This window comes from Fundulus heteroclitus, chromosome 3, assembly GCF_011125445.2.
Source record: "Fundulus heteroclitus isolate FHET01 chromosome 3, MU-UCD_Fhet_4.1, whole genome shotgun sequence".
NCBI classification, from domain to species: Eukaryota; Metazoa; Chordata; class Actinopteri; order Cyprinodontiformes; family Fundulidae; genus Fundulus; species Fundulus heteroclitus.
The window spans coordinates 16854032-16870981 of NC_046363.1; the positions used below are offsets into that span (position 1 = coordinate 16854032).

Sequence of the window (16950 nt, forward strand, 5' to 3'; positions counted from 1 at the left end):
TGTTGTCAGCTAAAATCAGGACCCTCAAAGGTAAAATTCTTTCCTTTTGTTTTTCTCTTCTAATATCATGTTGAAAAGGATAAAACATAGTGGGACTAATACATTATTCGATAGGTAAAAGGACAGTATTTCCAAAGAAAACTTATCCACATTATCCACACGTTAGCACTTTATTCTTCCACATTAAATGTAAAAAAGGAGAGAAAAAAAAACAACTTATCTGTGATCCTCACCAAACTCTCTTTCAAGTGATTCTTTGGTATATTACCTGGATGGAAATCTTCATTATCACACACAAAGGAATATTAAATTCAGCACCAAATCAGACCCAAAGCAAATTTATAAATTACTGAAGTATATTTTGGGTCAGGTCACCCAGCAATAAAGCATGTCCCCAAAACGCTCGACAGAGGCTTTACATAATTAAATTAAAGTTTATTTATATAGCGCCAATTCATGAAACATGTCATCTCAAGGCACTTTCCAAAGTCAAATACAATCAGATTATACAGATTGGTAAAAGAAAAGTAGAGCCACAGGGAGAGTCGTCTGCATTGTCCATGGCTTTGCAGCAATCCCTCATACTGAGCAAGCATGAAGCGACAGTGGAAAGAAAAACCACCCATTAGCGGGAAGGAAAACTTCCAGCAGAACCGGGCTCAGTATTAACAATCATCAGCCTCAACTTACTGGGGGTTAGAGAAGACAGAGCAGAGACACAACAAGAGAGACAAAACATAACAAGACATAAGACATGAGGACTCTATTTCAATCAGGCACATATCCAAAGTAACAGGATAAAAGGATTCTCTGGAGCACTGTTCCCTGATCTTTTCTTATACGCCTCCAGAGAGCATGCACTGCCCATTTATGGACTTCCTCAGCCCTCCATCTCACTGGTGTTCCTTATGCCCTTTTTTGGACACTCTTAGTGTGAACGTCTGGCCCAGAGATGTGCTTCAGGCCTGAGCCCCAGAGTATCATTAGTCGCTTCATTATCAAACTATCAGAAATGTACAGTTAAGCCCAAAATGACACCCAACACATGGGCTTAGTTTGTTTGTTTTTGGTAGGAAATTAGACAGGCGTCTCACAAAGGATGATAAGACAAAGTAAAATCTGTATCAGTCTTGAAGGAAATAATGTTTTACCCAGAGTTTGTTTAATAGTTTAGATTTTTTTAAATCAATAATATCCATTTCCTTAATCAAAAGAAAATTATTTTAGCATTTTTCCACTGATATGTTGGGGATATATCTGTTGTGATGAGCTCCAAGTCTTTGTGGTTGCAAGGCCTCCTTGCCATCATCTTAATCTTTAACTCATCGGATTCAAGTTGGGACTGCATAATGCAATATTACTTCTATTAAGAAGAAACATATTGGTAAAACTGAAATATAATTTTAAATCTAAACCCAACAGGGGCGCAAATAATTCGACAATAACTGATAAGCAGAGCCGAAGCTATTCTAGCTAATAGAGTGTCTAAAGGAAGCTGATGATCATTAGAAATATTCATGTCATTCATTTCTTGGGGCATCCCCTGGAAAGCAGGAAGTCATAACTAATAATAATTTATGGGTCTTAAATGGTCTGAATGCATGCTCTCTGACAGCCTTCCCTGGCCCTAGGGCAAAATTATTTTATATTTGCTTCCTGCGCTAAAGTACATCATGAAAAAATTTAAATTGCTGCTATGCGTCACTAAATTACCCTGAAACATCCGACAGGTTACCCTGCACATCTTAGTTTCTGTGCAGGGTAACCCAGAGCAAGTTACCAATCAGCGCAGCCAATAATGTTTACCAGCCTTAATTAACATTTACCTGTCAGACCTGTCCTAGCCTAGAGATTGGTAGCGCCATTACAGCAGAGGACGCAGAGCTAACCAGCTGCTGGGTTGCACCTGGTACCTGAGGTGTGTTCCTCAGTGTGTGTATTTCCTCTCTGCCAAGCATTTGACACTTTGCAAAGGCGGATGAGGAAACCCAATAAACCCAGGTCAGAAGTTGCGTCAGTGGAATAGTTTTCCCCACTCCTTCAAAGACAACTAGGAAGAAAACAATGGAAACAGTTTGCCGTAAATCACATATAAGGTTCCCCTTTATATTCCGCAATCAGGCCTTTTGTGAAAAAAAAAACAACAACAACACTATTTATTCACTTTAATGTGATGGCTGGATCAATACTTAAGGCTTTTCAACCATCAGCTATGACAGCACTCAAACACAGACGATCCAATTCAATTCTGTTTGTTTATATAGAGCTCTGTACGAGGTGAATTCGACATAATCACACAGACGGATTGGTTCAAAAGTTTAAGGAAACCCAGCAGATTGCAGCATTCACTCCTCCTGAATGAACGTGTAGCAGCAGTGGACGGCCGCTTGCATTGTGTCGGTGATCGGTTCCTTGTGGCGAGCATGCATGTAGCAACAGTGGAAAGGAAAATTTGCCTTTAGCAGGAAGAACCCTCCAGCAGAACCGGGCTCGGTGTGTAAAACCATCTGCCACAACTGACTTGTGCTTAGCAAAAACATAGCAGACACACACAAAAAGAACACAGAGGCACTGATCCAGGAGATAGAAAAGTAAAAACATAATGGCAGAAGTAGCTTCTTTAGTGACTTCATCCAGGAGAGAAATACAGCTTTGCAGATAAGCTCTAAACCAGCTTTCAGGTCTAGAGGATGAAAGAGAGCGCTTACAGTTAGTTGGAGCAAAGGCTCAGCAAATATACATCTAGGAGGGAAACTGGGTTAAAGAATTTTCAGTTAAATTCTCAATTTTAATAAACGCTGCCTCATACTCAGTACTATTCTATCTACAGCATGTGTTGTCTCCATGGAGGTGAAATGTGAGCGTTTCAGACAGTGTGTGCGTTGTGTACGTGCTGCTAGGGGTGAAACATCAATGAACACAATAGCAAAGACAAAGGACTTCCTCAGTGTCTGCTGGTACCTTTTGATGTGTTCGGTGTGACGTTATACACCACGCTGGCAGCTGTGCCTGCAGTCTGCCTCTTTAACGCTGAAGATAAATCACAAATCATTAAACTCAATGTTTTTAAAATTTTAGTTCAGCATCTTTATCCATTCTATGCCATGGCCTCTTGGTTATCAGAGTACATTCTTGTTACCCAATGAATCTTGGAAGGAGTGTGATATTCCTCCTAAGGTCTAGTCCTGCTTCATAGGATGGAGATTTGTGTGACTGATGTGTCCGGTTGAACAAGCAGTATGACCCTCCTGTACCAACCAATAAGGTTGGTACAGGAGGTTATATCCCACAAAATCTAATCTGGAGTTCAGTTCCTGATGTTTATCTGAATTTATCTATGTGTGCCCTGTTCTACTTCTATGTTATGGCCAATCAAGCCTCGTTGTTGTCAGAGTCTGGGGGGTGTTTTCTTTCTGATCAAAGGACAACAGCTTTCCTCTTCCAGTTTGTGTCCACAGACTGTCCCTTTGGTAAGTTTTTTAAGAAGGATTCTGGTCAGTTATGATCCCCAAGAGCGTCACTGCTGGTTAACTTGGCCTCAAGTCCTTTTTTCTGGAGTCGCCTGGCTACCAAGGGAACACCTTCCATGTTTGTAAGCCGCTGGTGAAAGTGAAAGAGACAATTTGCTGCAGTTCTGCAGTCAATAGGAGCTTTCTATGGAAGTGAAAGCTTGCAATGACCAATTTTAGTGCTTTCTTGGAGGAAGCTGGACCAAACCTTTGTTCCACCTTAAAAGTTGGAACGCGACCCTTTTTTAGGTTATGAATGCACCACACACAATTTAATTTCTTTATAAAGTATTTTGTTTCAAAGCCAAATCATTCAGTTGAATTCTGTTAACTTTTAAATTAAAGCTTTTTTATTTTCAACAAATTTAATGTGTAAATGTCCATTATTCAAGAACAAAAGAGGCTCACAAAGTAGTAGGGAAAACCAAATTGATAAACAGGCAAGTATTCATATAAGTAGCATTCAGCTATCAGTCACAGGTTATTCCCATTTCTTTGGCTGAATTAATGTAGAAAGAGGTGGATTTAAAACACAGCTTTGATCAGTATGCCAAAAATATTCTATTTGATTACATTTTTTATTTTTCATAATCCCTCCACTGGGCGTTTATATGAACACCCATATTTGTCTATTTGTAATCAAAACACAAACATTTCTTGCTGATTTTTTAAACATTTATATAAACACTTAAACAGTAAATTCTTTATGTTCAGGAAAATATTCTTGATATGCTTCCAATATATATATTCAGAATTTATGTTTTCAACTCTGAATATTTTTTTAAATGGTCTTAGTTTTAATAGGAGTATGTGCAAAAGCAATTAAGGTTCTTTTTATTATTGAAAAGGCGCCAACCTCAGCACATCTTTGTAAGAACAGCTGGATTTTTGGGCATGGAACATCTCACAACATCAAGCTAAGAAGAGAATCGGTCAATGAAATCCTTCTGACGCTGTATTTCAATTGTAGTGCTCTGTGGAAACAGGAACAGATGTCACGTGTATCCGTCTGACTCACAAGAATACTCATAGATACTGAAACGATGACTTCTCGCCTAACTCAGCAAATTGCTCTACTTTGCCCACCTTTGAGTCACTGAAATGCTCTTAAATGAGCAAGGGGAAATTATTTAACCTCTCCTACATCATTAGGCAGAAAATGATCATTCAGACTTCTCAAATATTACAAAGTCGGGTAAATTTGTACGTAGTCATGCAAATGTCTGAGAAGAGACATTTCTTAGAAGCTGAGAAAGAAGGAGTTTTTCAAGTTGTGCAAAAAAGTGTATTTTCTTGAGGCATTTTGTAAAACAAAAAAAATCTAACTTGAACAATAGATGAAACCACATACATTGATCAAGTAATTTACTACGCATTTTAAAGATTTTACTTCCAAACCTTAATCTAGTCATGATGCGGAAAAAAAGAGTAACTGCAGTTATTGACCCTAATCAGTGACATTTACTTTTACTTATAATTCAAATGTCATGAAACGGTGAACTGTACAGAGAAACGGTGACTGCTTTATTTAAAGAAATGCTCAGCAGTGAGGCTGGGTGGAGCAAATACCGTAGAGGAGAGGTGATCCAGCTTATTGCGTTCTTTAAAAACTCTGTAAACGTGAATTAATCTGATAATTTCAGTGCAATAAATGCAGCAATCCCTCATACTGAGCATGCATGAAGCGACAGTGGAAAAAGCAGGAAAACCTCCAGCAGAAGCAGGCTCAGTGTGAACGGTCATCTGCCTCGACCGACTGGAGTTAGAGAAGACAGAGCAGAGACACAACAAACACAGAAGCACACATTGACCCAGGAATCCTTTCTATGTTATATGGTAATAGCGGATGATCTGCCCCACAGGATGATATCACAGCTAACAGAATGCCAGACCAGGTGTACCTACTATAAAGAAAAATAATGACAGAGTGAACATGAGGTTAAAAGTTGAAACAACAACAAGTAACGGTAGGAGAACTCAGTAGTGCATTCTGCAAACTGTAATCTTTCCTTTTTATGCTGCTGTGAGAGAAATGACTACCTGGACTTGTTTCGCTGATAATAAATGAAAATCTCTTATCAGTTTAAGCCACAATCCTCACCAGGTCTCTTGATTTTGTGCTGATAGGCACAGTTCATACAGTAAGATAGCTGGACATTCCCATGGTATGTATTCTTGCATAATAGTGTTTGAACAAATGTTATCTTTTGGTACATGGGAAATGTACCCGATCAACACTAACTGTGGGTGGGTGGAACTCAGAGAGCAGCAGATGAAGATGTGAGCCATAATCAAAATATGAATCCATTTAATGATACAAAATTCAACTGTTTCTCTGCTTCCTTAAAATAACACAGAGCAGTCACCAATAATAACCCTGACAACGTGATTTAAACCTCTAAGCATTTACTTTCCACAACCACTTCACATGGGAAGTAGTTTGACCTTTCTGAAGAATCATTAGACCACAGAAAAAGCACCCACGCGGTCAGATACTTCCTCATCACTGACAGTATATATTGTATCTGCTCCTGATGTCAAAGCCTCGTATGCAGAAGTCAAGACATCCTGAGCATGGTGAGTGTCTGAATAAGAGCTTCGATAATGAATGAAACTTGATGTTTTACTTGAGACTTTCTGATTTGAACCTGAGCAAACATGACAGAACTATTTCTTCTTTCTAAAGCAGGTTACTTATACATTCATTTAGCTAATGAATGTAAGATGTTCATGTGGGATTATTTTTTTTAACTTACTATTGATAGCTGTATAAAACAGAGGCAGGTTACTTATACATTCATTTAGCTAATGAATGTAAGATGTTCATGTCGGATTATTTTTTTTAACTTACTATTGATAGCTGTATAAAACAGAGGCAGACCTAAGGGGGAAAGGAAAAACTATTTTACACTTATGCAGAGTCCCAGCAGCATTTCTCATTCATTTCTCATCCTTTGATAATTCTCTCCCCAGCATTTCCTGGCAGTCCTACTCCTGCTCCCTGGCGCTCTCTGCTTTGCCTCGGCAAACCCCACCTATGAGCAGCAAGACCGGTCGACAGGCGAAATCCTCCGGTGCGACCAGTGTCGCCCGGGGACTTACCGGGCCGCTCACTGCACCGCCACCACGCCCACAAAGTGTGAACCGTGCAAGGGGGACCACTTCACAGAGCTGTGGAACTACCTGCCCAGGTGTCTGTACTGCAACAACTTCTGCACCCACAACCAGGAAGTGGAGACCGAGTGCTCCCCATTCAACAACAGAGTCTGTCGTTGCAAAGCAGGCTTTTACATGGTAGATGACTTCTGTGTCAGACACTCAGAGTGTGGCCCTGGAAACGGAGTTCTCACCTTAGGTAATGTTACTTTCAATAACCTATGGCTAAATATGAATGATAAGATCATGTGGCACCTTCATGAGATTCACCATTCCCACTCCCAATTCAATGATGTGATACATTTTTTTATTTTTCTGCTGTAGGTACACCTACAAAGAACACTGTGTGCGAAAAATGCCCCAAGGGGTATTTTTCCAACTCGTCTTCTGCCTCGGATCAGTGCGTAAAACATCAGCACTGCTCAAACGGCGACGTCGTGCTCCTCCACGGCTCAGCGGTCCACGACACAGTGTGCGGCACCTGTGGCAGTTTCACAAATGGAGGTGTGGCCCTTGTGTCTGCAGTTCTGTCTGACCAGAATCCAAAAGCTATTAAAGATCATAAAGATGTTTGGTGAATGTTGGTAAGACAAGACTTTCACACTTTAATTCGAACATGTGGCATTCTCATCCACAGGGGATGATCTCAGGGCAGTCCTGTCTGCGTCATTTAGTGGGAAAGGGATACAAAAACGAGATTTAAAAAGATTTATTCACAGGTGAGATTACGTTTACATTTTTTTTTTTTTTTTTTTGCTATAAGATGTTATTTTCTATTACCTGTTCCTCTTTTGATGACGTTTAAAACATTTTTTTTCCCCCTACGACAGCATCGTTCATAAAAAGCAAGAGGATGACTGCCCTGGGGACTCAGCTCTACCAAATCAGAGAGGCCCTCTTGTGGATCATATCAGAGCATGGCTGGCCCAGGCTTCTGCAGAGCAGCTTAAAGAAGTGCCAAAAACCCTGAGGGTCGCTCAGTGTGGCACCATAGGAGCTAAACTTGACAGAATGCTCGAGGAAATCAAGCAACATCACCCTAGCTGCAGTCTATAAAGTTTCAAAATGTTTGGAAGATGTTTTGGACTTCAGCATTGCTTCTCAATAAATGTATGTCTATAGAAAATCCTTTTTTGATAGACTGCATTGTCATCAGTATTACAAAATGTTCTTCATTTCTGTGCAGAATAGCTTTTTCATTGATAATGTTGCCGTTATTGTTTCCTGTGTAATGGACCTAATTTAAAAAGAGGTAGTGATGCAAATGTTTTGAATGTCCCGGTGAGAGACAGAACTATGTTTGAGTTAAATAAGCTTTTAAATGTTGTGAAAGAAATGTAAATGTGTTTGAAATAACAGTTTCTTTGACAAATTCAGGAAACTTGTGTTGCTATGTGTAGTTTTATTGTATAGAAACTGAACAAAGCCGTTTCTTCTTTATGGCCCCAAGAAATTAAAATATTTTTTCATCTAAAACTTCTCCAAGACCATGAATTGGGGTGGATGGGAATAATTTTCAATGTTTCTACGCTCGAGACCGACCCACTTAATTCTACATGTTTAGATGCAAGTCTTTGCATTGTCCTCTACAGAGTTGTGTATTCTTCTCTAAAGATATCGCTATGTACAATCAATGGAAAGCTGTGCAAACAAAGATTTTGAATACCACTGAAAAGAAATCAAACATTATAAACTTTGTTTTAAATTATCTGAAAACATAGGTCACTTTAGATAAAGCTACTTGTTTATTTTATGTTCTGTTTCTTACTTGAGTAATTACACAGAAATCTGAAGGAGTGAAAAACCGTATTTTTTCCACACGTTTCAATCTTCTTCAGAAAATAGCAAAAAGATGAAATTATTGGGTGATGTGATGTCTTTAATGCTAGTGAAACAGAGCCCCTGTAAATGCTGTTTGGTGGTAATATCTCTAAAAAAAATAAAAGGTTATAAAAATAAAACCGCTGGACTTCTGTTCTGAAGCTGAAGACGTTTTGCTTCGCATCCAGGAAGATTTCTCAAGTCAAAATGTCTGGAGTAGTGTGGAGTTCTCAGCTTTATAGACCTGCTGGTGAGGCCTCATTAGAGCTTAGATTCAGGTGTAGATTCCAAACCTAAAATGAGCGGAGTGGTGTATGCAGTTCAGTGCAGTGAGGAATGTTCTGATCTTTATATTAGAGAAATCAAACAACCTCTCCACAGACGCATGGCTCAACACAGGAGAGCTACCTCCTCAGGATAAGACTCAGCCGTCCACCTGCACCTCAAGGGTAAAGGACACTCTTCTGAGGACCACAATGTTCACATGTTGGACAGAGAAGACAGATGGTTTGAGAGAGGGGTGAAGGAAGCCATTTATATAAAGCGAGAAAAAACAACCTTAAACTGACGAGGAGGACTCAGACTCTCCATTGTTGGGGCGATCAGTTCCAGGTGAATCTACAGTCAGTGGATGTACTACCACTATCAACTACTAGGAAATTATGTGCTGAAATATTTTTCTGCTTAAGACTTTTTGTGACTCTGTGGTGGCCTCAGCTCTCCTCTACGCTGTCGTCTGCTGGGCCCCTGGCAGCGCAGAGCGGGACAGAAAGAGACTAAATAAGCTGGTGAGGAAGGCCACTTCTGCTGCACTCTGGACTCTGTGGAGGAAGTAGCGGAGAGGAGGGTGTTGTCCAAACTCACATCCATCATGGACAACACCTTCCACCCCCTGCACCAGACTGTAGAGGAGCTGAGCAGCTCCTTTAGCAACAGACGTAGACATCCTGTCTGTAAAAAGGAGCGTTACCGCAGGTCATTCATCCCTGCTACCATCAGATTATACAATGCTGCACTATAACTGTAATTATAACGTCATTATAACTGTAACTACAACTGTAACTATAACTATAATAACCAACGTGCAATAACTCATGTGCAATTCTATTTAATACACTGTGCAATAATCCTGAAAGAAGTGATTTCTGCTATTGCCACCTGAATATATGTATACATATGTAGACATCCTCTGCCTTATTTCTATTTTGTATTTTTATTCTTATTTTTCTTATCTACTTCTTTTTTTTGACCCACCGTATAAACGAGGACACACTGTATTTAACTAATGCACCTTGTCCTACTTTTGGCACTTTCTTCTGATTATTGATTAATATATATATAGATAGAGAGAGAGAGAGAAGAGAGAGATAGAGAGAGAGATATAGAGAGATATATATATATACACATATATATATATATATATATATATATATATATATATATATATATATATATATATATATATATATATATATATATATATATATATATATATATATATATATATATATATATACATATATATATATATATATAATATGCAAAACTATTTCCAGCACATGACTTTTCAGTACTTAGTAATTCTAGTACATAACATAAAAAGATATGGACATTGACATTTTAAGTCTTGATTTGTGAGGCAAATGCTATATACATCTCCAGTGGTGGCCATAAACATGACTCAAAAATAAGTTATTGTAAAATGTTTTAAAAAAATGTTACGCAAAGAATAAAAGCTTTAAAAACAGTTTGAAACATTAAACAAATCCTGTTAAAGCACCAAAAATAAAATTCAAGTTGTTTAAGACCAACACCCAGACAGGCCTCTACTCCATTCTGTAGTTCTATACATTTAGGACACGAGCGGTGGCAGTGATTCTCTTCTCCACGGGCTGCAAAGCAACGCAACATAAACACATGCTGGTTCCAGCGTGAGCCGATTCCTATGCAGCTAAAAGAGTGTAAAGTTAAACGCAGATCAAAATGTTATGCCATCACTCTTTTCGACTGCTTTCTTGGCTGCGTTGGTCTAAATAATTCTAAAATAAACACACTGTCATAGTAAAAGTATTCCAGTTGCAGTTAAGCTTTATTGCACATCTTTTACAATGTCCAAAGAAATTGGCGAAGAAAACAAAATAAAACATCCTTGTTTGTTGAAGGCTTTAAATAAAATAGCACTTGTATTTATTTCTGTAACAATACTGACAATGAAAACAAATTAAACCAATGAGTGCATCCACAATAGCCTTTTAATGTTAGTCTAGATAGCATCTGTATCTCAGTCTTCTTTCCTACATAGGATTTCAAATTAAAGCAACTGTATTCTGCGGTTTTGGTGATTTCTAGCAAAGCGATCAACAAATGAGTCAAGATTTAAAGCCTTGGCCCTCCTCCACTCAATGCTCAGTACACCCAGATTGCTCAATCTGTCATCGTTCATGGTGGATCTGAGGTAAGTTTTCACTCGTCTCAAAGTGGAAAAACTCCGCTCACAAGAAGCAGTACTCACTGGGATGGCAACTGCTATTTTGCAGAGTCTGTAGAGCTCGAAAAAAACTTCTTTATACGGCTCAATGAACTGTATTAGCTCCACTGTGCTAGAGGGTCTCGGCATCCCGGTCTGGATCTTTCTCTCCAAAACCCTGCTAAAGTGATCCAGTTCATGCCCCAAATCATCGATATTTGAATCGTACAGTCGGGCAGCTGAGTACAGAGTGGCCTTGTTTAAAAATGCATCTTTTTTAGGATTTAGAGCCTGGATGCTACTCATTATGTCCCAGTTTGTCCTGGAAAAACGCCTATTAATCTCACTGAGCACCAGATCAATGACAGGGTAGAAAAAGGTTTTGCGAAACTCATCTTCATCTCGTTCCGACTCCCTCTGACCAACAGCAGTCATTGTACGGTTCTCACCGAGTTTAGAGCTTAGCGTTTTCTGTCTTTTGGCAGCTGGCTGTGTTACATCGCATTGCCCGGAAATGTTTAGCGCTTCATCCCAAACGTTATCAAAACTCGACTCCTGCCTGAGGTCATTTAATGTCTGAACCAAAGCTTCGGCTACCTCTACAGCTTTCGAAATATCCAGTGACGAGGCCTGCAGCATATCAGAGAGAGGTTTTGTTTCTCCAAACACTTTACGGAGCGTGACAAGATGCACCACGAACCCAAGATCCATCTGTGCCAGCAGACCTCGGGCCTCAACGGAGCTTTCGCCGTTACGTTCTTGGGCTATCTCTTGAAGGAGTCGCTGGAGAGCGGGCAGCCGATCCATGATGTCACGCAGAGCTATGAATCGACACGCCCAACGTGTGTCGCTTAATCGCTGAAGCTCACTTGGTGCTCCTTCATACATCTCTCTTTGTATTGCCAGCCATTTAGGATGGACGGCCCATCCAGATGTGAACGCGTAAAGTTTTTCCAGCAAGGAGAAGAACGCCTCCGCCCCTGGGACAGCTTTGACCGCATCTACTAAAACTAGATTTAGACAGTGGCCACTACAATGGATGTAAAAGGCGTATTTTGCTTCCTCTCTGATTCGTTCCGGGATCCCAGAATGCTTACCACTGGTGAACGAAGCCCCATCGTACGCTTGAGCTACCAGGTTCGTTTTGTACTCTAGGCCGTGACTTTTTAGCACGTGGATTATTTTCTGACTGAGACCTGCTGCATCCAGCATCTCTGCGGACTCAAAATGGAGAAAGCTTTCCCGGATAGCTCCATCGTAGTAATACCTCAGCACCAGAGAGATCTGTTCCCGTTTCTGGACATCTTTTGTTTCGTCAGCCATGACGCTGAAGATTTCACTGCTTTTCACTTCTTCAGCAATTTCAGTCCGAACCATGTCTGCTAAGCAATCCAGGGCCTGATTCTGGATTATTTTGCTTGTGCAATTTGCCTTGTGAAACGAAGTTAACCTTTTTTTAACAGCTTTGTCATGATTAGCAATTGTCTCTAGAAATGCCATGAAAATACCTTTGTTGTCAGAGTCTGCAGACTCATCGGGACCTCTTTGGAACATGTTCTGCGTGGCCATAAGTAGCAGAACTTCCCCTATAGTTTTTACGCATTCCCTGTTTTCTCTGATCTGTCTGTTGTGCTCCTTGTTTAAGGCATTCACCAGTGTTGCATTAGCTGCTGCAGCTTTCCGATAGTCCCTCCAGCTGACCATAGCTTGTTTGTGCCTCTCAGATCTTGCGTGCATTGCAAACCCCCCCACTTTATAGGTTGCTTTCTTCCAGTTTTTGAATCCTGATGGTGAGTCAGAGACCGTGTCTGGAGGGCTAAAATGTCTGCAAGCGTAACAGTACACCCAGTCCGAGTTCTGTGAAAACTCAAGCCAGGGGCAGATGTGGTACCAGGCTTCCTTGAAGCGCCTCCTTCTGCCCCCCATCAAGCTCCTTGGGAACAACTTAAGGCTTGGCCGCATCGGTGGCTCTTCTCTAATTTTGCTGATATCTGTGGAGAAAGACAAACCAGATACATTTAAATAAACTTAGATTCTATGAAGCTAAAACTTGTTATATTAATCCACGCATGAATATAAAGGGTTTTCCCTCTGTATTGTTTAAATGTTCTGAACCTTAATTACAGCACACATTTCCTAAAGCTGCTCTGCCACACACACACACACACACACACACACATATTGTTCTTTTCCCACCTCACAAACCTGATGGTCCAGTGCTTGTGGATGAACGTGGGTCCTCTGTCTGTGTCTCAAACTCTGCTTGCATGCCTCCCTCAGGCTCTTCTTCACTATTAGGTCCTTCATCTTTCTCTTGTTCCTGCTCTGTGGCCTTACTGAAAATCACCCCAAAGTTCACAGGCTCTCTGTGACCCTCTCAGTCTCATCATTCTGACACATCTCTGCCTGTCTCAGCTTCTGCCTCGTAATTCTCAACCTTCTTTTGAGGGTGGAAATAGGACGTAATGTCCTTTCTTCTCCTCATTTTGAACTATTGTAACAAAAAAACAAAACAATGGAAAAGAACACAAAACATATCAGCAAACCAGAATATAAATATTCCATATGATAGGATAGGTGTTGGCTTATTCATATTGTTATAACTTTAGCCTTTGTGTTTACATCTGGCGTCTATTAACTAAAGTTAATCAACATTTGCTAACCTGAAGTGGTACTTTATAACAGTTACACAAAAAACATAGGTTTGCTTACCTCAAATCTCTGCACTAACTCTTACTGACTGTTATGAATCTGTAGACTAGTTTCTTTCTCCCGCGCAGCAATGAGATTCTGGCGTGTAGCGCTTCAAAGGGTCCGACTGGAACAAAGTGCAACACACATTTGTTCCGCAGGTCACATCGGGGCGATACGAAGCTTTTATTGTATTTGTCCGCCACAGGCCCTCATATTGTTTACTGAGTGGTGAAAAAAAATGCAAATTAGGGTTTAATAATAAAACACTACATATCTATTATAATAGAGTTTCAGGTTGATTGATTTTCTGGCACTTCAAATGCAGATTAATCAAGTTTATTTTATAGCTTTTTATCTCTGTTTTTTTTTCTTTGCAGTGGTAAATTAAGTTGTTAAAAAATATCACATTAGACAAACTCTAACTTTGTCCCATTTGGTGGAAAGTAACTTTTTAAAGTTATAAAGTAAGCTTATAAAAGCATTGCTTACATTGTTAAAAAAATTGTTTTGTTTTATGTTATTTTTATTATTCCATTAATGCTCTCATGAATATGCACAGTTAAACCATGTTGTGGGTCTTGAAACAAAAGGCAAATAGACCCTATTTTACTGTTTTACATATAAATATTTGTGTTTCTTTGAGAATGTTGTTTGACTCAGTTTGAAAACAGTGTAACTACTCTTGATTCTTTTTGCTCCTGCTCAGACACAACCCTGTACTGTGTATAGAAGTGTAACAGATGTTAAATTTCTATACAGTCATGAGAAAAGTTTTTATTTCATTTTTACTGTATCACAATACTCTCTACAACTGTAAAAGCTGTAGTACATTCACAAGTTTTTTTCTATACTTTTATTGATGATACTGATACAGTACGTAACTATTTTAAACGTACCATTGTGCTTGCTCAAATCTCAGTTGCCAGGAGAAATTCTGTTTCTATTACATACACAAAGGGATTTCTTTCAGTTTGTTTAATTTTTCAGTCTATTTATCTTCCCCACAAATCTATTTTCCATTTGTTCTTCCCTAATTTTTTGTGAAGTTTAACATTTGGCGCATTTTAGTTTGTGTGAGATTTAGGCAGTGAAACTCAATCCCACATTTAGAATTAGAATGCAGACTAGGATTATCTAAAATAGTCAGCATCACAATGTAATTGATGCATAAATGAATTATTGAAAGATACCCATTTACATCAAAATCAATAAAAACTGACTGATTCACATTTGCCCAAATTGTCTTACTGCTTCCGACCACAGTGCAGCAAGAACAGACACTCAGAGACTCCACCCGAACACCTCTACTGGGTAAAGATTCTTTAGCCAAAGCTGAAGCATGTATATACATATACATACATACATACATACATACATACATACATACATACATATACATATACATACATACATATATATATATATATATATATATATATATATATATATATATATATATATATATATATATATATATATATGTATGTATGTATATATACAGCTGAGACACCGCTTTGATGTGGAGGCGCTCCTGCTCAGACCATGTCACTTCTACCGCCACCATGGCAGAAGTAACAAGGAGGCTTTTGATCAAAAAAGAAGGTTCCTGTCAACCAATTTACCATTGACCTTCTCTGATGGATCAAATCTACTACTTTTTTTTGGGCTTTGCCTTAAATTGATATATGCTAAGAGCTCCAATGCATCAGTGAACAACATTAATTTTATTTCAGATGATATGAAGGTTAGTATCCTGTACTTTTTTGATGCTTAAACACTAATAATTTCTCTGTCACGAAAATCCTCCTGCAGCACATTTCTTTATCATCTACGCATTAAAGTCAGTGAGGGTCTATTTAATGGCCTTATCAATGTTATAACATTCTATCAATCTAGCTCGATTTTGTTTATTTTATCAAACGAGGATAAGCCCAAGATTAAAACTTTGCGAATATTAGGTACAATCCTAAGAGCCAAGATATAAGTATCTGTAAATGCTATTGTTTTGTTTGTGCAATAGTTTTGAAATCCAATAGATGGCGCTGTTGCACCTTATATAAATTTGTACTTTTTGCCGCTGTTGCACCCAGTGGTTGCACCTTATTTAAGTTTGTACTTATTGTTTATTTTATATAGTTTTAATATTTGTATGTTGTACCTTATAAGTATCATTTGTTTTGAATATTAGTCACAGTATTTAATTGAAATAAGATTAAGATGGATGCACGTATTTTGAAAGTGACATTTCCATTTCCTGTCAACGTTGTGGTTCAGGGTGGACTGTAAGAGCTCACAAAAGCTAAGAACTACGTTCGCCAGTTAAAACAGAAGATTTAAACAGAATAATAAAGCCTTTGTCACAAGCAGGCCAAAGTGGTATGTTTTTTTTTTTATTTTAGCTACATTTATTGTATGTTAAGTTATGTGGTGAGGCTAATTATTTCTGTTGTATTTTTGTGCTTATTTGTCAGTTCTACGGTGTTTAAGACCATTAAACATCAGTAAAAGGAACTCTTGTCTTTGCATTGTAACTGAGGCCGTCATAGTAGAACACTGCACTGCCCCGGTGAAGACGAAGGGACCGAAGCTGCTAACGAGGTGACGTCTGAATGTTCAGAGAAGTACTGCATCGTGTGGATGGAATGCCACTCATGAATTCCTCACAGCAATAACATCAGCGCACATTTATCAGTCAGTAGTAATTTTAGTTGTCCTAATGAAACTCGGGATGTTGAAGAGAAAAGAACAACCGCGCTCCACAGCTGCAGTCTCTGCGTTTTAATTAAGTGTGAAGGTAGTCTTTGCCGTGCTGCAACTGTACAATCATCACTGGAAACGGTGGCCTACCAATAACGTAACGTCTTTCCCTAGTGATGCTTACCTGGGTTCGCAATTCTGAATTTGAGATTCTCGAAATGTTGAGTTTAATGTCGACATGGCGACTTTAAAGTCGACATGTCGAGTTTAATCTCGTCATGGCAAAAAAATAAAATAAAATTACCTTCATGTGTGGCCCTAATACTCCGTCGTACCTAATACTCCGTCGTAGTTGAATCAGTAGGGTTTATTTTCATTTGACAGAAGCGACTAAGTTTGGATTGTCTTTACTTTGTTAACTCCTTTGTTAAATATTAGTTCAGCGTGATGCACACTTGTTTCCATTGCATCCGTACTGGTCCATCCTCAGCACAGTATCTGAATCATGATCGATGTGGTGTAGCATTCACCCGAGGTCGTGACTTCTCCAACGTCTCTGAAATAATAGTTGGATCAACTTTTTTCATTGCAGTCTCATTTACAGTG

General features: G+C 39.1%; 2 protein-coding genes across 5 annotated transcripts; one reads left to right on the top strand and one right to left on the bottom strand.

The window, feature by feature from the left end:
- Positions 1-6067: 6067 nt before the first annotated feature.
- Positions 6068-8216, top strand: LOC105940375 (tumor necrosis factor receptor superfamily member 6B). Its single transcript, XM_012882894.3, has 5 exons — positions 6068-6086; positions 6483-6864; positions 6990-7169; positions 7303-7384; positions 7496-8216. The coding sequence occupies exons 1-5, from the start codon at positions 6084-6086 to the stop codon at positions 7719-7721; spliced, it is 873 nt and encodes a 290-aa protein (XP_012738348.2). The 5' UTR covers positions 6068-6083; the 3' UTR covers positions 7722-8216.
- A 2547-nt stretch (positions 8217-10763) lies between these two features.
- LOC118556307 (zinc finger MYM-type protein 1-like) lies at positions 10764-13755 on the bottom strand. Of its 4 annotated transcripts, XM_036130804.1 has the most exons (3): positions 13666-13755; positions 13159-13444; positions 10764-12944 (listed from the first exon to the last, which is right to left on the bottom strand). In XM_036130804.1, exons 2-3 carry the CDS (start codon positions 13220-13222, stop codon positions 10798-10800), a joined length of 2211 nt encoding a protein of 736 aa, XP_035986697.1. In that variant the 5' UTR covers positions 13223-13444; positions 13666-13755; the 3' UTR covers positions 10764-10797. The 4 variants fall into 4 exon arrangements, with proteins under 4 accessions (XP_035986697.1, XP_035986704.1, XP_035986701.1 ...); XM_036130811.1 differs by lacking the exon at positions 13159-13444 and having other exon boundaries at positions 13666-13729; XM_036130808.1 differs by lacking the exon at positions 13666-13755 and having other exon boundaries at positions 13159-13657.
- Positions 13756-16950: the final 3195 nt, after the last annotated feature.

What these genes read in the sequence shown, in the direction of transcription:
- LOC105940375 (XM_012882894.3), top strand. An exon ending in AAACGGAGTTCTCACCTTAG is followed by an intron (nt 6,865 to 6,989) that starts GTAATGTTACTT and finishes TTTCTGCTGTAG; the next exon opens with GTACACCTACAAAGAACACT. An exon ending in TTAAAAAGATTTATTCACAG is followed by an intron (nt 7,385 to 7,495) that starts GTGAGATTACGT and finishes CCCCTACGACAG; the next exon opens with CATCGTTCATAAAAAGCAAG.
- LOC118556307 (XM_036130804.1), bottom strand. Translation starts at nt 13,222, where the DNA reads ATGCAAGCAGAGTTTGAGACACAGACAGAGGACCCACGTTCATCCACA. An exon ending in CACAAGCACTGGACCATCAG is followed by an intron (nt 12,945 to 13,158) that starts GTTTGTGAGGTG and finishes CTTTCTCCACAG; the next exon opens with ATATCAGCAAAATTAGAGAA.